This window comes from Centruroides vittatus, unplaced genomic scaffold (assembly GCF_030686945.1).
Source record: "Centruroides vittatus isolate TY-2023 unplaced genomic scaffold, ASM3068694v2 contig_651, whole genome shotgun sequence".
Classification (NCBI taxonomy): Eukaryota; Metazoa; Arthropoda; class Arachnida; order Scorpiones; family Buthidae; genus Centruroides; species Centruroides vittatus.
In genome coordinates, this window is record NW_027122405.1 from 2400702 (window position 1) to 2425625 (window position 24924).

The window sequence follows — 24924 nt, forward strand, 5'->3', positions numbered from 1 at the left end:
AGCAAGATCGAGAAGACGAAGAAGAGATTTGTGAAATAAGAGATATTGGTCCTACACATTCTGAAGCTTTTCAATGCTTAGATGTTGCCATGAAGTGGTTTGAGAGCTAAGAAGAGTGTAACTCAGGACAACTTATATGTCTTAAAAGTATTTGCGATTTAGCAGCTTCAAAAAGAACAGCTAGCTTTAAACAAAAATCATTAATTGAATTTCTTAATAAAAAATAATTTAATATTGAAGCTATTTGTAAATCTAGACAATTAAAAATGATTCATACTGTATGTACCGGTACATGTCTTTCACTGCCAATTATTATTATTTTTTGATTATCCGGATTTTTCCTTATCCGGACTACCTTCATCCCCAATTAGTCCAGATAATAGAGGTCCTACTGTATTAATAACCAGATGTAATCATTATAATTATAAATTATTACAATATTTTCATTATACTATATATGTTACAGTCAAAACCCGTTTTTAGTTAGAATGCGTTTTTAACTAGTTGAAACTAGTTTATACTGGATGTCTTTGTTAAAACCCGTTTTGTCTAGTTAAAACTAGTTTTAACTCAAATTCATTTTTGACTAACAGTAAATTCTAGTTTTAACTAGACAAAACTGGTTTTAACAAAGACATTTATAGAGTGATTTGGGGTAAGATGGTAAGTGGGGGAAGATGCCTACTTTTTGATATTTTCAAACGGTGACGTCAGATATTGTCATGTGTTTGTATGATGAATCGTTGGGCCAATATTGAGTGCGGAAACCTGTAGTTGGCTACCGTTACCTCATTTTCTACATCTGAGAAGAATAAAAGCAAGATAAGAACGAAGTTTTTGTTGTGAAATGTTTCTAGAGTCATTTTAAAACTAAAAGTTAAAATAGAATTTATTAAAAATTGTGAAAAACAATTAATGTGTGATATAGTTAAGGTTCTAAAGTTTCCATTGTGAGCTACCGCCAATCTCGATCGGACATGCTAGAACACGTGACTCCACTAGGCACCTTACCCTGACAAATGGGAAAGATGCCACATTTTTCTTGGGGTAACATGCCTATTTTTTGTTAATTGAATTCCAATATGCCTATTTTTAATAAATTTTTGTTTTCTCGTTTTATTGCAGGATATGCATAGAAATTATATAGGGACTTCTCAAAAAGGTTTTTGGACTGAAAAAAGCTTTCAGCTAGCTATAGAGCATGTTAGAACGGGCGGAAACTTAACAATACTTATACTGTGCTGTTATACTTACTATGAAGTACTTTGTACTACATATGCAATAAATTAAATTTGGTTAAGATATTCGAAAATTAATTTTATGCAATTATATTTGTTATCTTACCCTAATGGCATTTGGCATCTCACCCGGATACTTGGGGTGAGATACCTAAAATGCCAGACAGTAAAAAAGTTGTCATTGCAAACACAATATACAATTATTTTTCATATACTCCAAAGTTTTATTTGGAAAACATGCTCAAGAATATGATATTTTCGTTAGAGGCCTCCAAATTATTGCTATAATTTCCTTCATAAGCAAAATGTTAGGCATCTTCCCCCGAATCACTATACATAACTATTTATTTCTCCCAAACATATTTATGTAGCTAAAATTAGTTTTAACTAATGTTAAAAGTTAAAACTAGTTTTATCTAAAATCAAAACATGTACAGCAGTAAATTAACTAGACAAAACGGGTTTTAACAAAGACATCCAGTATAAACTAGTTTCAACTAGTTAAAACGCGTTCTAACTAAAAACGGGTTTTGACTGTAACATATATAAATAATAAAAACATTATCTATAAATTCATGAAATGCAAATATTCAACAGAAAGTCTTGAATTCAACTTCTTCATTTTATTAAAAAAATATAAACATTGCAAAATACAGTAGAGCGTCGTTTATCCAAATCAATTGGGAACTGGGGTTGTTTAGATAACTGATTTTTTGGATAACCGATTATATACAAAAAAATATATTAACCTATCTGATGTTGAAATCTTTCTTTGTTGCGTGTCGCTTCACATTGAAATTTCGTCAATTTTAAGCCTAACGAAACTTTTTATAATAATAATCGTGGCTATTGAATTGTTAAAAATTATTTCTTTATTTTATACAACAAGAACAAAATAAATATATTGAAAAATATAAAAACAAAAAAAATTATACTTTAGAAGTTAATCTAGTATCAAAAACATTCGATTCAGCAGGACACAGTCTGACTGGAAAGCTTTCGGTTGATCGGCTTTCGGATAAACGACGCTCTACTGTATATTTGCTTTTTTCCATTATTATACCAGCAACAGTGTAAAACAGAATTCTTATATATAGAAACGACCTTTTCTTTGCAGCTACACCCCTGCAACATCATGTAAATGGAAACAGTGTTTTCTGGTAATTTAGCCAATTTCACAATAAAATACATAAAGTAAATATTTATATAAAGTTTATATTTTTTGAAACAAATGAAATACTGTTAGCCAAGGTTTTAAATATTTTCTTCATTTTAACTCGATGGATAATTATAACTAAGTACATCAATCAAAACTTTGACAAGCAACATTCTAAATAGAAATATTCTGGGCATTCCAATTTAGAACATTGTTGGCTGTTGAACGTTGTTCAGATCTTGTGTAAGATCAAAAACATTTGTTGAATTTACATTAATTAAATTATTTATGGGATTGTCAATGTATCGATTGTTGTACTTAGAAAGACTTGAATACGGATAAAAATGGTTAATTTTGCTAGAGAATTAGTTATAAAGAAAGAAAGTGGTGGTTTAATTTTATTCTGCATAAATTAATAAAGGTTATATATTTATATATTTGAAACCATCACAAATTATTTAACAGTTGTTTTGATAAATTACCTTTTATATTGAGTGTCCTACATAAGATATTACAAACTAATTCAAGAACAACTTGATGCAAAACATTTTTTATGGTTTCTAAGGAGCTTCCTTATGCTTTTTTGTAGGTAGACAAATGCAACTTTGTAATTTCAAATGAAACACTAGAGAAAAGTATAGGTATCACTCATACAACACAGTTCAAAAAATGGGGAAATTCTTCATACAAAATTTCACAACTTTTAAGTGCAAACTCCTTTATTCAATATTTTTTATTCAAATAAGCATGCATGTTATCTCAAGTTTGTCCATGAATTTTAGAATATCGAAATTTTCAATTTGTTTTGTACTGTTCCTCAGGTTTACTGATAACTGATAGTGCAGTTTTTTTCTTCTTTGTCTTAGCTTTCATATCAACCAGATGTTGTTGTCATTGCTTTCAGATTTTACTTTTTACAACTGTTACTATGTTTTGTTTTTATAGATTAAACTTTGTTTAGTCTATAAAACAACATTTTTAAACTTTTAAACATATAAAACAACATTTAAACTTTGTTTAGTCTATTAACACATTTTTAGGTAAGTGTTGTTAAACTTTTTTTAACCATAGGTAAGTAATCATTTATATCATTTATAAAAATGATGAACAAAATATAATGGTATCTCAGTACTCAAACAATTTGATATTCAAACACAAATTCTGGGAAAAAATTAGTCTGTCTTCAATTGAACATGCACCCCCAACACCCTGAACATTTTCATTTTTTTGTTAAAAATAAAAAAAATGAAGATAGTTGCTGATATTTCTGATCAAGATCAACAAAAGAGTTCAGAAGATGATGATACTTTATAAAAAGAAAATGCCCTTGTTTAACTTAAATTAACATTAACACATAATACAGTACTTTTAATTGTGATTGTTAGTTAATTATTGATTGGAAATAAATTATTGATTGCTATAATAAACATATTTCTCTTACTTACAAAAAAAGAATAGTATACTTTTTGTAACTTAATCCCAAGTTTTGTATTAGTCTTTTTTTTTTTTCATATAGCACAGATTCACATACCATAGCACTTTTTCAGAACATAACTGCCTTGTTATATGAGGGATTACCTGTACATATTTTGAATTTTACAGAAAAAAAGCAAGATACTTTTATCTGAAACTTTTTTAATAACATGCATCTGTTAGAACTTACAGACAATTGAAGCTTTGAGTTGATTCAAATTGTTCATTTGTACTTGATTGCCTCTTTTTCTTATTTTCATATTGTTAGAAGTAAGCATAAGATTGCTTAAGAGAACTATTCATACAGGAACACAACTGAGATAGATATACAGGATTTATTGATTGTGAAGGAAACACATTTCACACTATATGTTCAAAATGTATTTCCTTCATAATCAATAAAGCCATATGAAAGAGGGCAAGGAGTAACATAATTTCATTATTGTTTTGAAGCTTCTTTCAAACCATAAAAAAAAAAATAGAAAAAAATGATGATTTGCATTGATCAAGTTTTTCTTCTGTTTGAGTGAAGTATTAGCTTTATCTTATATACACAGGACATCCTGTCTATACAGTAACAATTCTAAAAATGATTTTAACTGAAATTCTTTTCAAATTTAGATTTATTTAAAATATTTGGAGAAAAAGAAAATAACAGAAGGGTTACCACCAGTTACAGTTCATCAAAAGAATTCTTTGGAAGAAGAATGGGCATTTGTAAGAGCAACATGCCCTCATATTCCAGGAGGGGAAGCATTGGCAGCAAATAAGTTTTGGTAATGTTTACTTTTATTATTTTTTAATGTATAATGTTTAAAATATCTTTTTGGTTCAATGTAACATTTTTTTTTTTTTTTTTATTCTTTTGTAATATCAAAAACATAAGAAACTAAAGTTTTCATATCCAAAACTTGGTAAATATATTAAGCAACAAATTTTCATCTTCAGATCCAAAAAGAATTCATTCAAATTCTGTCAAAATTATTGAAATAAAATCAGGTACAAAAAAATTTTTAGAACATTTCAGTAATTCTTTTTAAATGTTAGCACTTTCTGTTCTGTGGGAAATTAAGATTGTTCTATAACTTTTATTATGAAATTTATATTCATATATGACTAGAAAGACTTTAGAACGAACGTAACAATTTTCAGTTGTCTTTCCATTAAAATTTATTTATTTTGAAATGTAATAAAATATAGGATATTTAAATAATAAAACATTTCAAAAGCATTTTAGGTATATAGATTGACATAATGGTATTTTTATAGCAAAATTCTTTCTAGCTAGTAATCTTATTTATTAATATTAATAGATTTTAATTAATTATTTATTTTATATTTATTGGTTTATCTGATTTAATTGGAATTACACACTTCATAAGTAATGCAAACTTCATAATTCTAGGTCTGCATCTTTATAAGAATTTTCTTACTTTGTCTGATAGATTGTAATGCAATTATTTTACATACCAGCAAATGTATTTATTATAAGTGAAAATTTAATGTTGAAGAATTTATAAAAAAACTTTTGGGATGAAAAATACTAGAAATTTTATAGATTACATTACAATTGTGATTTTTTTGTCATTTCTTTTGATAATCTGATGATAAGCACTTTCATAATTATAAAAAGTTATTAACAGGAAAAATTGCTATATTAACTTATTCTCCATATTTAAACACTTTTTGATTTGTTGACTAATAAAATTATTTTTAGAATATTAATTATCTATGTTTATCAGTAGATTTTTATTTAGTTTCTTTTCTTGTATTTTTATTAATTTTTTGTTATTTTATGATAAAATTTTATTCAGTTTCTGTTTAATTATAACATTATCTACAGTACTTTCATACATATTCATTTTCTTTAATAAATTAAAAAACTTTATATTTGAAAATGGAAAGATGTCTAAAAGAGACTTGGTTGTCCACTTATATTTTGCTACCAGGGATTGATTGAAGTGATGTCACTAGAGTTGGTATCACCCCGTGTGGTAACTTATGGTGTCAAGCCAAATGGATTTCTTTTTGTACCAGACTATACAAAATCCTTAGTAATGTTTTTCTATGTACTAATGCTATTGTAAATTGTAATTTCTATGTGTTATTGAGTGAAATGGAAATAACAAACAAGTAGCAAAATTAAAATTATACCTTTAAAATTACAATATTGGTATATGCTATTTTGTTACATAACACTTGAGTGGACTAATCTTTAGTATACATTGGAGAGACTGCCAGGAGCTTTGTTTTAAAGAGCATGTGCACATCAGTAAGAAATGGTCCAACATCACATATTCGTTTGACAGTGATATGCGAGTCATTTTGATGAGGTGAATCTTTTACATCAGATGTTGGATCCCACACTTGAAATATTTACAAACACTTGAACTTTACAATGCTTTAGAAACCAGAAGTTGGTCAAATTCAGAGGCAGATACACTTTCTACAGCATAGAGTTTGTGTTTTGAACTCCCAGACCTTTTGTTTTGTGTTTTTATTACTGTACACCTGCATTTGATGTGCGTGCGTAGTTTTATAATTATTGACAAGGCTATGTCTCATCTCTAAAATCAAACTGTTGTCAACGGCTGCACACCTTAGAGGTATGAAAGAGTACATGTCAGGAGTTGCAATTTGGCACAGAGTGTTTGGTGCCAAATCATGTGCACATAAAACAAACCAGACTTGTAGGTAGTCGGGACTGAGAACCAGGTCAAAAGAAAATATGAAATGCAGAGACTATTTGATAAAATGTTTTTTTGAAACTCATCTCTTTCAGAATATTGGTATTTTAGAAAATAATTGTATTAATATTTTCCCAAAATTTTATGTATGTATCTTTATTTATCTAGCATTTTTATGTTATTATTCTACCCTAAATGTTTCAAAAATATCAATCACCTATTTAACTAACCTTTTTTAAGAATTAAAACGTGTTTTTTGTAAGAACAATGACAACACAATATTGGATTTATATTAAAACAGAAAACTACTCACAATTATTCCAAACTCCAATGTTTTTTGTGTTAAATTTTCTTAAGTGTGTTAAGTTTCCTCTATTAATTTAATTTTAATATTTTTTCTCACCTTTCTAATAAAATATTTTTTCTCAAATGCAATGCTTTCTTTTTATTTTGTAGATTTCTGGTTGTTTTGTTATCTATATTCTTTTATTTTATTTTATAAAATTGAAAAATTTGTTTTCTCTGCTGACAATTTGTGTGCGTGCATGTTTTTTGAAATAAGCATCTTTTATAAAATTTATTTCTCCATTAATATAAACTTTTTGATCTCTCACCATTCAAATGTTTTGTTCCAAACTTTATTTGAAAGAATGTTCAAAGTTAATTTTTAAACAAAAAAAAAAATGCTTAAAAGATATATTTTGCATTTTTGATCATTTTGCATTATTCTCTTCAGTAAATTGTTTGAAAGTAACAATTTTGTATTGATTTTACATTATATAAAATAAACTAAGTTAATAGCATAGAGATACATTTTATGTTTTAATTATTTTTAGTTTTCTTGCAAGTGATTTATTACTTTGTATTGGGTCTCATATTGATAGTGGAATTAAAGAATCATTAATTGCTCTTAATTCAAGTTTATCAGAAGAACAAGTTAATTCTTCATCTTACAGGTAAGTAGTTTTTAAAAGATATTTATTCATTTAAAGTTAAATAATAATAACAATTTTTTCTCTTACTTCTCATAACTTATATGAGGAGCCCCACACATTTACTTACATAAATTTATACAAATTCAGCCATAATGGTTCCTCATTGTGAGTTTTCTTTTGAGTTTCCTCATTGTGAGAAAAATGATCTTTACAAGATATTCATTTTGGAGTAGATCTGTAATTAAGATGCCCTAGAAGCATGTAGTATGAAATATAGCTTACTTCATCTATAGGAATAATTTTTAGATTTTTATTTATTTTAAAAATTAAAACTTTTTTTTACTATATTTCATATATAAATTGCATTAATAGTAATATACATAATTAGGCATTTTAAGTTAAATAACAATTTTAACCTGCAATCTATAATCACATGTATAGCAGTGATTTTTTTCTACACCTACTAATTTTTTGCAGCATTTTTTTTATGAAATTGACTTACTTAATTGTGCTTTCATGATATTCTTATGCTACATGCTAAGCATCTGACTAAAAATTTTGATTAGATTTTATTTCCACTTACCATAGGCCTCAAAAAACTGTAGAAAATTACTTCCTTACTTGTGATTATGCATAATTTTTTTTTATTGTTACATTCTTTATGAATGCATGGATAGAGGCAGCAATTTTCCACTCTGATGTCATTTTCAGTGACCTGACATCATCAAAAATGACTTTGTGGATGTCTCTCACAATTGCTACAAGAGGTAGACATGAAATCATAGAAGTTTGTCAGCTAGGAATGACATAATGGCATGCAAGTTGCTATGATTAAACACTTGTCTAGGTAAACTAGGGTACTATGACCTTTAAAAATTTAAATGTTTATGCAGGTTTATTTCATGCCCAAAAATACAGAAAAACCATATCTTTGTCTTGCTGAGAAACATCTCAGCTCTGTCATTTATTTCTAACAGAACTCATTTTGAATTAACCCATACTGTTGCAAAGTTTGAAGGGATCCTTGTGGTAGCCTTTTCTAGGACAGACATTGTTCTGTAAACAAAACAATATATTAAAAACTAAACAATGATGTTGAAATTTGGCAGGTGCAGAGAAGATACATTACAGAATTTTTCAGAATTGTCAAATTCAAGAAATGGCAATTATGTGCAGAGTAATTGTATATAAAAATCAACAGAAAATTATCTTATGCATGTGATCAAGGGTTAATCAAATATTAATTCTTATGTATGTTGTCTTAGTCTGCTATTATTTTGAATGACATTTTTAAAGTTGCTTGGAATTGTGAAAAATTATTTTTAATATAAGCAGCTTTAAGATGATAATTTTTATTTATTTATTTATGTGTTCTTAATTGTTTTCTAATTTTTATAAAGTTATAATTTTTAAAATATATGTGATGCAATCTATGAAAAGTCAGAAAAGTAAATTTGGCTATAGAACAAAAAACATAATCTAAACATGGTCAAAATAATCAATTTTTAGGTTTGAACATGTTTCTAGTAATGTTTGACAACATTTTAAGCTGTAAATGCCCTATTAAATATTCTTCTTAGTCTGTGGAATAAGATATACTCAAAAAATGAAAATTGATTTTTCTGACTTTAGGTACTTTTTACAGATTACATCATATGTATTAAAAAACACATATACTTATGTAAATATTTTATGTAATACTATTTGTAATTTTTCCTTTTTTTAATTAAAATTTTTCATTATAGAAAAGGAATTCTTCGCACATGTCGTATGTTTAAAACTGTATTTAATGATGCAGGAGATAAAGCAAGACAAGCTGTTGCATTTGCTAAAACACTACGCAAGGTAAAACATTTTTTTTACTTAAAATTTAATTATTCAAAAGAAAAATCAATTTATATGAAATAACCAATCTTGAAAATTTGCACATAATTTTATATGATGAATACTTTTGATCTTACACAGATCAACTTCAGGTTTACATAAAATGTGATCTGTTTTTGCAAGTTAATATTATATTCTACTTTAATACTATGTAGACCTGTAAGAGTCCTTATCATATAAAATTGTATGCTGGTTTTCAAGGTTGATTACTTATAATAATTCATTAACCAGTTTATTCCATTTGAAAAATCACTTTCTTAAATGACTTTTTTTTTTTTTTTTGTTTTTGTTTTTGGTTAGTCTTTCATTACTATGTTGGAAAATAACAAGTTAATAAACAATTAAAAGATTTTTCAAAGACATTTGATTTAAAAACATTTTTAAAAGTTATCATTTTGTTTTTGATTCTTTCTATCCTGTGGACACTAAGAGGGATCTTTTAATTATACCTGCATAGTTTCAGCCTGTCCCACAATGGGGTAGCTGGGCATTGAAGGATAGGGCCCAATATATCTGGGACAGACCAGCTTTCAGCACCCAGAGTGGAATGCTGATACCTTAACCCCCTTGGCTATCCAGCAGTTTATTGCTTTTATCAGATTTGATATTTGTTGAAATAACATTCAAATTTCCATAAACTATCATTCTGTCAAATATACCAAATAAAAATTTAACAATTTCAATTATTCATTCAATTTAAGAGCTATTTTTAGAATATCAATAGATTTAGAAATAATTTACAGTGATACTTTGCCTGCTTTAATTTGATTAAAGCATTTTTAGTGAGTTATTGTGCAAAAGTAAAATAGTTTTTAACAATCTATAATTAGATAGCAACATTCAAAGAACATTTAAACACATTAAATAATAGATATCAATGTAATTATTAAGTAAGCCTGTGAGCATATTCCAACTACAATGAAACACTTTACAATCAATTTAACAAAATAATTTATGATGATAACTAAATTTTATATGTGGTTTAAGATAAAACTGAATTTTATTCACTAAATCTTTATAAATGGTGTAATTACAATAAAATAACTTTTAAATCTAAAGTGATATATCATTGGCAAGATAAATTTAAAGCAGCAACATTAAAATATATCTACAATACACACTGAGGGAGAGTATGAAATGAGACACTGAATTTATTTTCATAAAAGAATAACATTGATACATAGAAAAGAATCATATTAATCTATATTTGTAGTACAACTCTTAGAAACCATTTATATGGATATCAGTCATGTTAAAGCTTTTGCTTTATTTCTGAATTTATGGATGCAGTTAGAAGCTGTGTAGTCAAGACACTGTATAGATACTAGAGACAACCTCACCTGATGTTCTTCAATATTAAATTATAAATATTAGAATTAGCATAGATAGAAATTAGTTTTCAACTTTATATGCCCATTTTTCTCAACCTTCCTGTCATTACTGTTGACCAGGGCTGCCATAACCGGGCGTGCAAGGCGTGCACCGCACACGGGCGGCACGTTCAGGGGGGCGGCAAATTGGTATTGCTGGCAAGGTCAGCGTAGGTAGTCGTAGTTAACCAGGGGGCGGCATAATCAGTATTGCACGCGGGTGTTTAAACAGCTAGCGGCGGCCCGGCTGTTGACTGTTGTATTTCTTTTTATAGTGGTGAATTGGGCTGTAGGTCTTTCTTCAAGTAAGCTAGTGTTCCTTTATTCCAGTACTTCAAGCTGTATTGTAATTTAAAAACAGCAGTTGGCTAGCATCTTTAACATAAAGTCCATCTTTTCAATTAACTTCATTAAAGGATATTTTTAATTACTTATTTTTGTTGTACATTTCTTACAGAGAATCATCCTGTCCTTTGTCTTCTAGTGCTAGTGAGATAAGTGAAATGAAATTTATTGACATATTTTGCTTATTGCATTTATTCATAAAATATTTAACAACAACAACAGCTCAATTTAATTAATTAATACCAAATGATTTAGTCAAGTTAATTAGTAACTAATCATTAACACCGCCCAAAAATAGCCCAGTAATTCGGCTGATCATTTGGTGCTAATTCATAAAATATTTTATTATGTACAGTGCATTCCAGTTAATCGGGACTGCCACTTATTTGGAACACATTTGAAACTCAGAAACAAAAATGATAATATAAGCAAATATACTTTGCTTATTTGAGACATTCTGCTGCTTTATCAGTATAGCATATGGAGTAAGAGGTATACAGTATGTGTTAATGGGTTGTTAAACCTGATGTTAAAAACAAATTAGAAAAATTAGTTTCATAGATGGGTCATACAAATTTCAAAGCTACAGATGGTTGGTTATTACAATGGAAAACCCATCAAGAAGTAAAATTAAAGAGAACATGCAGTGAAAAAACAGTGCTGAGACTATGAGTGCCAAACAGTGAAAATCAACTAACTTGCCTGAATTGCTGTAGAAATTTAGTCCTGGTCAAATTTAAAATGCAGATGAACAGGGCTGTTTTACCATGCCACCCTGATGGTTCCGTGTTTTAAACAAGAAATATTGTCAGATTGAAAAAAGCAATGGATTGCATTACCATATTGTGCTGCTGTAATATGTCAGGAAGTAATAAACATAAGTTGATAATCATTGGAAGCACGCTAAGCCTTGGTGATTTTACAGATTTATTTATATACATGTATTCACACCGAATATTAATTACATTTTTTAATAAATAGTTTTTGTTTTCAATGTTCATTTCTTACCTTAAATTTTCTCTGTTCTCATAAAATTTACTTCATTGGGACAGCCACTTAATTGGGACAAATTAGTCAGGTCCCAATGTGTCCCAGTTATTGGAATCAATTATATATGAAATATATTGATTTTTTTAAACTTATGGAAGACACAGCAGAATTATTAATAACATTGCAACTTGTTTATATCTGGTTTTTAAAAACATGGTATGTAATCAGCTTTGTGTTTTCTTAAATATAAAACTGATTTATATCTTGTGTTTTGACTGGTGAAAACAAAACTGAATGTGTTTGAATTCTATTAATAAGTCAGTAAAAAAGTTTTTATATTTAAATTTATAGCATTAAAGTTAGAATTTAAAATTTAAGGTATTTGGTTTATTCTTAGAGAAATTTTTGTATAAGTAAAACTATTGTGACTTGTAGAGAAAAAAGATTATCAAAAATTCTTTAATATATGTCTAGAAATGAAATTAATAAGAGATGATTGTAATATACATTTTAGTATACCTTATTTTTTTATAATTGTATAGTGAATGCATTTAATTATAATTAAAATGTATTTATAAACTATAGACATTTTATTTTATTTAGTTTATTAGTTTATAGATTTTCTTAGTGCTGGCTCAATGGTAACTTGCACTTGAAGTGATACTGCTTTTTGCCACTTGTGATTCCAGAATGATTGTCAATAGAAAGCACTTACACTGACATTTTTGTATGAACTGTTTATTAACAACTTTAAAGTACATTTATGAGATTTCATTGTATTTTGGCTTATTAATTTTATTTATTTATTTTTCTTCTTTTGAATACTTTCATCTGTTCATTTTGTCACTTGAGGAAGTCACCTCACCCAATGAACCAGCTCTGGATTTTTCTGTTAATAAAATTGATTTAATGTATTAATTATAAAATTATTTTATGAAGGACATGATGCATTATTCAGTGTATCTACTTTATTAAATTTAATTTTATTTATAGGATTTGGAAATTGCTACTGAATTTAAGATTTTAGTTCATCCTGCCAGTTTACTTCAGAAATTAAAAGATACCAGACATATAAGAGTAAGTGAACTAAAAATAACTTCTGATTTGAATTATGAATATTTAATAAAATTTTTAGTGTTTGAATATTTTGTATTAACTTTTTAATAAATTTTTTTAATTGTTTAATTTCATTTAAACTATATTTCTTTTGACTTGTTACATTATATAACTATGAAGAATAAATAAATCTATATGAAAATATTTTAATTGTATGGGCACTTTTACATGTACATGATGTAACATGGAAACAGGAAGGGAAATTGAGTTATATAGTGGAAAAATAGGTACTGGTAACCCCTGTATAACACGGCACTTCTATAGCACGGATTCACTCTAACACAGTTCAAGAATTGGGAACATTTCCGTATAACACAGTGCTTTTATAGCACGGATTTACTCTAACACAGTTTGAGAATTGGTACCCTTATACAACATGAAATGTAATAAAAACGATTAAAAGCAAACTTTATCTAATTTGAAATTAGGGAAATCCCATACAACAGTTCAATAAATATGATAAAGCTTTTAAGTGCAAAAGATACCTCATTTGACATTTTTCATTTGAGCACATACGTACTATCAGATTTTCATGCATAATTTCGTGAACCACTAGTACTTAAGTACAGTATGTAAATTTTCTTTTCCCGCCTTCTGTCGATACATGTGGTCCTTCTCGAAACTTGTTTCAGTGTTGCCAGATCTTGACGCTTCTACTTTTGGTGTTGTTTAATTTATATTAATATGTATCACTTCTTAAGAAAATTTTAATAAAGATATTTATCTTAATTATGAAAATATAATAGCATGTTTTTTTAATTTTTGGAATCTAACCCCCTTTTCATACTAGTTCTTTGTTTTGTGTAACATGGATTCACATAACATGGCAATTTTTTGGAACATAACATAACTCCCATGTTATATGGAGGTTACCTGTATCTTTAGCTGATTTAACACAAATTTAGACACAGAAGTTTACAAGACTAGCATGTTAATCATAAAAAAAATGTCAAAAAATACACATACACAATACAGAATAGCAAAATACTGTATTCATACGACTAATATTACAGTAATTTTATTGTGTTTTAAATGGAAAATTTTTGTGTATTTTTATTAACAGCTGTTTTTACTTAACATAAATATGTGATGAAATTACAAGTTGTGAAATTTAACATATTATTCCTGTTGTGAGATTGTATTCTTTGTTTTGAAGATTATTTTAAACTTTTTTTACATCACATTTCATTTGAATAAAATCAAGTCAAAATGTCTGCAGAGAAAATGCACATCGGGCATGTTATGCATGTGTTTAAGTTTCATAGGGAATATCACGCTATACAAACAGTAAAAAATATTCGTAAATTTTGAATTGAAAGATATAAATTGTATGAGCTCCAAAAGCTGTTGAAAGCTTTTGGAGAGAAATTGCTGAAGAGAAATTGTGGGAAGAAATTGTTATAAGTTGACAAATAACAACTCGTGAATTTGCAACAAATCTTAGCGTATCACAGATATGTATTGTTGAAACACTTGAAATGATTGTAAAACATGCTGATGATTGTGTTTCACACTCAGTTTATTTTTTCACTTATGAAACAAAAAACGAATTGAGCATAATTTTGTCTGAAAAAGGTAGGCAGCTGTAAGGTTTTATTTTATTTTTATTTTAGAGAACATTTTTTATGAATGAATGAAAAAATTCAAGTTAAAATAAAAATATTTATTATTAACTGAAAATCTGTTGTAGCAGGTGCTGATTGTTTGGTCAAGTACTGAGGTACCACTTTATTTGATTAATGCAATTTTGATATACATGGTAATATTGAGAAATTTATAAATTGCATTAATTAAGGGATATCTATAGTAGATATCCTGTATATAGCAGAAATCTGTCTGCTATGGAAGAGTTATTTGATCTCTTGGGGTTTTGTTATAGTAAGGCAGTACTGGAACTAATCTGGAAAGGCTCACCAGTGGCCAAGTGGTCTTTGTTTCCTGAGCACTGGGAGTTTGGTTTGTACCTCGTTTGGATGGGTTGGCACATGGAGTTTTTCAGGTTTTCTCCATGTCTGTAATGCTTAAATAGGGGCCAGTTTCCCTTTAAAAGACCTTCTGGAAGGCATCCCTCTAGGCAGATCGCCCAAGTGTTGCATTGCCATAACTTAACAAATAAACAAACCAATCTGGAAGATTATTATCAAAAAGTATAAAAGAGGAGTCTCTCAACATAGTATTGTGAAGGATGTTCAGATATCTCAGTCTACAGTCCAGAGAATGATAAAATGTTTTTAAGAAAGGGGAAACACTCATCCAGAAAAAACTTTAGACAGAAAACTACTACTCAGTTCCAGAAAATTATGGACCTTTAGACACTATATTTCCTAAAACAGGCAAGTTTCCATAGCAAATTTGACAAAGTAGGCAAGGAAATACTTTAATATCCCTTTATCTGAATGCATAGTGTGGATATATATCCAATGATGAAAATACAGGCAGTACAAATCCAAGGAGGAATCTCTCATAAATGAATCTTGCTTGGGTCAGAACTTGTCTGAAGTGGACAAACACAGATTGGAAGAAAATATTATGGTCAGATGAATCAACATTTCATGTAAAGCATGAGAATAGCATGTAGAAGTCATTTGTGCTAAAGATAAAGCTAATAATCCAGATGAATCCAGAAGCCACAGTTCCTAGTGGTTTGGGATGCATGAATGCAGAAGGACTTGAAGGTTTTCATTTTTTGTCATGATGCTGTGAACTTTGAAGCTTATATTCTAATCTTTCAATAACATCCTATACAAATCAAAATATAAACATCTTATGAAACCCAATACATTGTAATAAGACTATTTCAACTACCGTATAACATTGGGCTGTAAATTGGTGATAATAATTATAAATCACTAATAAATTTGACCCTAGAAGGTGGCATTAGGTGCCATCTCAATTTAATTATCATTATTTAATTATTTTATAACCATCATTATTTAATTAAATTTAATAATTTTAATTTAATTAAATAATTTTAGATTAAACTGGAAGAAATGGTGTCTAACGCTTCTCTCTAGGAATGAAATTTATTAGTAATTTATAATTATTATCACCAATTTATAGCCTGATGTTATATATCAGTTTAAGTAGTATTACAAATCAAAATGTAAATTTTTCTAAAGGCAAGTCTGTATTTTTCAGCATGGCAACATCTGTTTGCACAACACTAGGAAAACCAAAGTGTGACTGCAGTCTGATTGTGTATCGATACATGTACTCTCCTGGCCAGCAACAAGTCCACACCTTTCTCCAATAGAAAATGTATGGAGATTTTGTAAAGAAAGATGACTCATCATCATCCTTGCACATTAGAACAATTACATATGTACTTAAGTTAAAAATGAGAAAAATTTCCAAGCAGTTTTTGCTCAAGTTTGTATCTTCCATGTCTCCACCACCTTGCAACTCTTATTAAGCAAAAATGTGATGCTATTCCATAGTGATCACAGAATCTTAAAACATTAAAAGAAGTTCAAAGAAACATGTTGCAAAGGCTCTGAAGATTATAAATTACATATTTTAATAGCAAATCTGTGACTAATAAGATCACAGATAATGTTTCTAGATATATTAATAGAAGTAACCTTAATAATATAGATCAGTTAAAAAAGACAGGTATTGTATATAAAATAGAGTGTAACTGTATGAATCCATGTAGTTATATAGGAGAAACTGGTAGAGTATTAGATATACGAATAAAGGAACATGAAGCGGATATTAGGTTGAGGTATAAAAATTCACCTTGGTATGAACACACGGAAATTAATAAATGTAAAATTAATTGCGATAATATTAAAATTCTACATCATGAAAGGGATATATATAAACGTAAATTTAAAGAACATTTAGAAATTAAGAAAAACCAAAATAATTTAATAAATATTTCTGATGGAATGCAAATAGATTCTAGATGGTACAAAGTGATAGAGGGCGCTATATAGTGATGGAATGGTGATGTTGTTGCGATTAATTTAAAAGTGGTATTCTAATGTATCACTAGTTGATTTGATTGTTCGCATGCTATTTATATTTTAGAGGTATGTGTTGTATTAGTTATTGTATATACTGGTTGTTTACAAAAATAGTCATAATGTATAATGGTTTTTAGAAGTGACGTTATGCAAACACTTCAAGTGCATTTTAAATGGAAAGCAAATGGTTTGGTGTGTTGATGTAGTGGTAACTCATACACAACTTTTACTTTAAGAGTAAGTGTGACATCTTGTAATGTATTTGTGTCATGTATTGGGTATTATACCCCCTTCCTTTTTTTGTCTTTGAAAAATTAGCACTGAGGAGGGGTTGGATGAATATACCAACCCGAAATGCATATGTCATTTTTTAAGGAATAAAAGAGAGTTCCTAACTTAAAGTTTTGCTGTGAGACTGTCTACCAAAAATCTTTTGGATTACAGAGACGAATTATATACATTTAATAGCAAAATATATATTTAGCAAAATAGCAAAATATTTTAATTGCAAAATCTTTATAATAAATTACTTTTCATTACAAAAATAAACATCTGTGCATTGTATTATGAATTATTTTAAGTTTTTATTGATGAGTGAAATTCATTGCAAGCAGGGTTGTAGATTTAAAAAAATAAAAAAAAACTGTAATTTTTTTTTTGTAATTTATAAATATGTTAGGTTTATACTAAAATAATTACTTATGGTATTTACTCATTTGATATTATATTTATAGAGTAATTTAAATTAATTTTATTTTATATGTTTATACAAATATAATTTTATGGTTTAAAATATTTACAAGTTTAAACAAGCTTTTCTTTTTAATTTTATTTTTAAATTTAACGTTTAATATCTTTTTACTTCCCTTTATGTAGACACTTCATTGAAATTAATTTCTCTACCTTATAATAAAATTTATTCATTTTCAGGTAATTCCACCTCATAATTCCAATCATATTATGTTTGTACCAGGTAAGATTAGATTTTAATAATTTATTTTTTAATTATATTAATATACTAATTACTTTTTTAAAAATTAAAGGTCATTTACAGTATAATGAAACTTATATTTGGCAATTAGTTGATATGACTTGTGGCCATGAAAATATAGATGTTAATCAAGATCAGGATATTTATTTAATAATGATGCGATTTGATGTTTGCAATAATGGTCTTAATATATGGCAAGGTCCAACTATATTACTAGAGCCAACTGCAGAAGCAACAATTACTTTATCTCAAATTGATGTAAATAAGTTCTTAAGTTCTTTAATACATACAAATTAAATAAATAAAATTAAATAGAACATTAATTTAATTATAGGTTGATGGTTTATTACTTGTTGTAAATCACTCCTCTCAACTTATGAATCAATGTTGTAAATTTCAAAAAGTAATGGGCAATACGCTGCAAATTGAAAAACAACAAACTTCTTGTAATCATGCTATTGCTGAAGCTCTCAATGCTCTTAAAGTAAGTTTTTAAAAATTTTAAAGTATTTTTAAGTGCTATTTTCATTTATTATATTACAGAATGCATTTTAATATCTTATGTTACACTTTATGTTGAAAATAATTTAAATAACTGTATAACCATTATTTTAAAATTATTCTGTGGCAAATAATAACGTATAGTTACAATTTGATTTTTAATTTATCTTTTTAATTTTTATAAGATATTTTATTTTGATGAAAAAAGTATAGCAATGTTCAAAAATACTGCATTATTAAATTTTGCATGTCAAAATTTAATATTTTATTGGAAGTAAAATAATTTTGAAAATCGAGGTTTATAGTTAGTAAAAGGAAAATAAAATGTTTTATGACTTACATAAGGATTACTATTTAATTCACTTCCTAAAGATTTAATTTACTTTAGTTGTAATTCTTTAAATATTATTACAAGGGGATTGATCTAAGACGATAGAAACCTTCCCCTTTTAAAAATATACATAACAATTGAGAAGGGCTTAAAAGAGTGTGTAAAAAAGTTTAATGTTTCAAATTTGATGGTAAAAATATGTATTTCCTTTTTATTTTTAAACACCTTGCATTATAATTTAGTGTTTTATTTTATATTTTTTTTGTAAATATTGTTTCTTCTTTCTGACTTTTAATGATGATACACATAAAGAATGAGAAGTTGAATAACTAATCCACTTTATGAACTAGTATTAACCTATCATGTGCTGAACATTTTCTTCATCACGTGTCGCTCCACGTTGAATATTTTTTGTTGTTAAGCCTAATGCAATCACATCCAAAATTTTTAGAAAAAAGATAATTGTGGCTGTTGTATTGTTCCAAATTACTTTATATTTTGCACACACAAAACAGACATATTAATAAATGTAAAAACAAACATTTTTTTTCAGAAGTTAATTCGTGTATGATAAATCTCAAAGCAAGGAACAATGCATAGTGGAACAGAACATTGGTAATGTTCACACTGGTAATGTGATTCTACTTGCTTTTTATTTGCTAAACATACTTTACAAACTCTGGTTGGATGTTTTTTTTTTCTGTTGATGGTATGTGGCTAGGAAAATGCCGTTCAGATAAATGTAATGGATTTTCATGTGATGGTCAACCGCAGTGGTTACATATCTGCTTGTTTGAAACTTTTCCATGACTTCTTTAATAACAGCCATAAGAAAATCAAGAAATGACATCTGTTTTTTTCATTAGTTGTTGATACAAAACACAAGCATTATACAGTACAATATACAGCATATGGAAAAAACACTTTTTTTTAATACCATTTCAGTTTTTCTCATGCATGGATAATTGTGTATCACTTCATCACACAGATCAATTCTACCCATATTATGATCATAGTCTAGAATACAATTCGGTTTCATTATTATTTCTCCTGATTTGTTACATTTATCAGAATCTGAGAATTCATTATTACTCATTGTACTTAGAATCGACACATCCTTCTTATTCCTCCAACAAGGTACAGAGAAACCATCTTTCTGACATGTCATAAATTCACCTTCCTTCAATTTACAATCAGGAAAATTGTGTAGCATTCCAATTTGATTTTTGTTCACAGTTCCATATACATATGTTTATCAAGAAGTGTTTTTGCTAATGTCAGTGAGGTGAAAAAACCTGTCTAAAAAACCTTGCGTGACCAGAGGGTCGGCACCTCTTCGATGCCTTGTCAGGCTAGACACCACTGTGTCTTGATGGACACGGAAGCTGAGATGGCGGTTAATTCGGTCACGTGAGTGGCCGCGTGCTCAGGCAATCGGATTCAGAATGGAGTCAGAGACAGTGAACTGGAAGTGACTCACACAGATTAGAGTAGGATAACGAAACAACGTTTATTTGAAACATGACGTTAGAATACAGCAGTCCTCGTTAAAGAGGGAATTATCTAAGGTACTTTCGTGGTCAGAGAGAGAGAGTTTATGTAAAATTTCACGTGGTGATAAATACCTGACGTAGTGGTGAGTCTTCTTTGTGGTTGATCACACCTCATTGACCAGAGTTGGAAAGTTCGGTGATGAAGGGACGAAATAGTCCTGCTCAGTGGCATTTAACATCGATTCAGCAGCAAATATAATCCAAAGATGGGGCACTCACTAATTCCATAAGGGTTCGGGAAAATTCGATATGGTAACCGAGAAGGTGAAATAGCTAGTGGCGATGTGTATAATAAACTGGGTGAAGACTGCACTATCAGACGAACGGGCAATGACTGCCCGGAAAACCATCTCTTGTTATAGTTAATTGACAATTTTGTGACAATAGGTTGGAAGGTTATGAGAAAGCGTCTTTTATTTACTGAGAACTTACCGAACGCTTAACTCCCAGGTGTGAAAGTTGACAGTGATTCGTTACACTGTTAGGTCGGGTAAACAATGCTAAGTCTCACACTTGTAATTTTTACTGGGTAACGTTCTAATAATATAAGAACAACTTTCTCACCTTGCCCACCTTCAAAATTGCCATATTCTGTTGTAGCTCCTGTGTAAACTAAAAAATCCCAAACATATCCTGTTTGTGGCTCACAATGTTTGAAGCTTTTTAAATCAAAACAAGCACGCTTGCTAGGTATATACTGCCTAAATCCCAGTCTACCTTTCCATAACATAAGACTTTTATCTACACACACATTTTCGTCTGGGATATAAGCATACTTGAATCTGTGGTGAAAATGATCAATAACACTGCATAATTTATGCAATATATCATCACCACCTGATGCTTGATCATTTGTCTGTAAAATGCAAAGATGACAATAAAAGCAAAAATCAATTTCTTGACATCGCACTCAAAAAAAATGATGTAGAAAACACTTTTTCAGTTGTAAAATATGTGCTTAGGCGAGGTTTTCTAGTAATACTTGTAATCATAATAAGACCTGAAAATTCTCCAATTTCTGGATTTGTTGTAGGTTTCCAGTGTTTTATGCAACTGTTTTCATGTAAACCGTCATATTTCATCAAAGTATCACCATACCTGTTTGTTTCTTCAACAGTCTTGTCTACAAGTTCATCATCAAAAAATACATTGAAGCAGTCAAATGGTGTAGCATCACTTTGTAATTTACATTGAATTCCTGCTTGTCCTGTGAAAGTGTTCACTTGAGGACTTGTAAAATTTGTACGGATCCAGCCATTATCATTACTAAAACATGGATGTTTTGCACTACTATTTCCACAAGCATGACTACATGACTGGCTTCTGTTTCCATTTGTAGTTAGTATTTCATGATCAATATCACTACTACTATCACTCACATTCTCACTTTGTAGAAATTCATCCTTATTGTCTGATAATTCAGACTCATCAGAACCTAAATTAAACAAGTACTCGATCATTTCTGATTTATTCAGAGCATTATTTCTCCCAACTGTTTCCCTGTCGAAATAGAGTCTAAGAGTCTAACTAACGGTCTACTTTAATTTGTTATTTCTTCTGAACATCTACTCCTATTATTGTAATATCTCGCTGTGCAAAAACTAGATAACATAATGATTCTTGTGATATGAGTCACTAATTTTGGAATTTTGTACAAGTAGCAACATCTGATGTTAAAAAAATGTTCCTAAGCAGAAATGAAATATCTTGGGTCCACCGGTCATGATCAGCAGGTTGCAACCTGAGATATATAAGGAATAACACAAGACAAGTTAAGAAAGTATGAAGCTCATTTCATGCCAACATGATACTACATTAGGTATATTAATGTTATTTGGTGATATAAATCTAATATAAAGGAATTTTTTAAAATATCAACAAAAACAACCCTTATACACTCTTCAAAGTGAAATTGCAACACCATGAAGGAATGTGTATAGCCACATGTACAGTACAGTACATTGCAGGACCAGTAGAGGTAACAGAGATATGCTAATGATTAAAAGAATAAACAAAGATATGCAACAGATACCTGTTTATTCAGTAATGAATATGGCCCTTATGGGCAGCTATACTGGCTACTATATGGCAAGGCATACTATTAATGAGGCAATTAATGGTTGCCCGAAATATCTCTTGCCAAGCTGTGTTCACTGTGGCATCCATGTCGTCTATGATATGTGATGGTCATCTCTGGTGCACTTCATGCGGAAGTGCACCAGGTCCTACAGGATGGGAGAGAGATCTGGTGAGGCTACCAGCTAGGAAAGGATGTGAATTTTATTTAGGCTGGTGACAGTTCACCATGTAAAGTGTGGTTGGGCATTATCTTGCTGGAACACTGTTGGGCGCAGTCTGCACTAGAGGCTGAACCACAGGCCACACAATTCATTTGATGTACTGGTTTGCTGTCGTAGTACTAGAAATGTGCACCAGAGCTGTTTGCTGATTGAATGTAATGCTTCCCCAAACCATGATGCATGATGATGGGCCAGTGTGATGCTCAGCAAAAGGGGCTGGCATATAGTGTTACCCAGGATGCCACCATACCTGTCATTCTTCCACAGACAGAAACGGGATTCTGTAACAATACCCGATGCCATTCAGTGGTCCAGTTGCAATGATGACGGCGCCACACCAGCCATGCAGCCCTGTGTTGAGCAGTTAATGGCATCCTGGTCGATAGTTAGCATGCATGAAGCCTGACTTCATGCAAACTGTTGTGAATGGTTTGGGTGGACACAGAGACATCTGTAGATGATTTCAGATGGATCTGTGAAGCAAAATGTCACATGCCATGGCAAATCTTGGTGGACTGTTTGGTGAATCTGCCAGTCTGTGCACTCTGTCATGTGCTGGTGCAATTACTCCCTTTTTGGTGTGTTTGCAGATGTTCCTAAGTTCGTCATGTCACATATCACTGAGTGGTACTTATTTCCTACCCAACACAATTGGTAATTGTGTGCATTGACAAACAGGTCATGCAGTTTTAGGATATGGTCTCATTTCCCAGCTGTTAATTGATAGTATTCGGCTCACTGTCATCTCTGAGGCATTTCCTATGCTTCTTCAAAAGTTTGAAGAAGCATAGGAAATGCCTTCAAACCATTGCTGGCTGCAAACCATTGCTGATAGCATTTACAACCTGAGCTGGCTTTTGGTCTTTATAGCCTGAAACTTGGTACCACATGATCTGATGTGTACACAAACTTATACATTTGCATATCTCTGTCACCTCCACTGGTCATGCAATTTATATGTGGCTATGTGCATTCCTTCATAGTGTTGCAATTTTACTTTTGAAGAGTGTTCAAAATTTCACATTATTTCACCACACAGCATTTAAAATTGCAGATATATCAAACTGAATTTTCATTCTATATATATATATATAGTGGCGTAGCGTAGTGGGGGCGGCAGGGGCGGCTCGCCCCAGGCGGTATTTTTTTACAATAAATAATAATAATATCTTGTAAAAATTTGAATCATTTCATTTCATATTTTTGCCTACACCTACAATTTGGACTGATTGAAATGAACACGGAATTTTTCAATACTTATTCTATGATGAAACTGGGGAATCCCCTTTCTTTAAATGAATGTATAATGATGACATCTTGCTCATTGTATCGACTGACAACACTGTCTGTACTGACTTGTAGGGATTCCCCATATTTTATTTAAGGGGGGGCGAAATTTTCCTCCGCTCCGGGCGGCTGACACCCACGCTACGCCACTGTGTATATATATATATGTATTCAAAGATGTAATGCATAAACTTTTATTGAAGCTCTTATTAGATAGATTATATAAATTGCTTCTACGTGATTTGCATGTTGTTGGAACATATAAAAGCAGTTACTATAGACCATAGTATCAGATTCTTGCATAATCTGGTGTGTAAAGTCAAATAATTTTTGATTTCTTAAAATATAGATAAAATATTTTATTGTTTCTATAACTTCTTGTTCTATCATTTTTGATATTTCAATTTAGCATGAATTTGCTTTTATTACAAACTTATCGTACAGGAACTTTTCAGGCAAATGGTAAAAAATAGATTTTATTAGTTATAGAATATGCATTTCAGGTGTTACATCCCTCATCAGTTCTGATATACAAATACCTGGTAATGTAAACATTACAACATTATATAATTTCCCACCCAAAAGAAGAGAAATCAAAAATAAAATCTTGTGCAGGTACACAAAAGGCTAGTTATGGCACTGAATGCCAAACATACTCAAAAATGACTGGATCATTAAACAATCCCTTATTAGTCATATAATTCACTAAAGCACTGAAGAGTATTCTCAAGTATTTAAGCAAAATACTCTTTATTATTTGCTTATAATGTCAACAGTGCTTGATTTTTATTTGAACTGA

The 24924-nt window shown here is 29.6% G+C and overlaps 1 protein-coding gene across 1 annotated transcript in view; it reads left to right on the plus strand.

Moving 5' to 3' along the window:
- Mekk1 (mitogen-activated protein kinase kinase kinase 4) overlaps positions 1–24924 on the plus strand; it is a 104208-nt gene that overhangs the window by 21862 nt on the left and 57422 nt on the right. The window contains exons 7-13 of the mRNA XM_067275878.1: positions 4489–4643; positions 7391–7510; positions 9235–9334; positions 13072–13155; positions 18093–18135; positions 18206–18411; positions 18488–18637. Of these exons, the coding sequence (XP_067131979.1) occupies positions 4489–4643; positions 7391–7510; positions 9235–9334; positions 13072–13155; positions 18093–18135; positions 18206–18411; positions 18488–18637 (858 nt within the window). The remainder of the gene's footprint in view (positions 1–4488; positions 4644–7390; positions 7511–9234; positions 9335–13071; positions 13156–18092; positions 18136–18205; positions 18412–18487; positions 18638–24924) is intronic.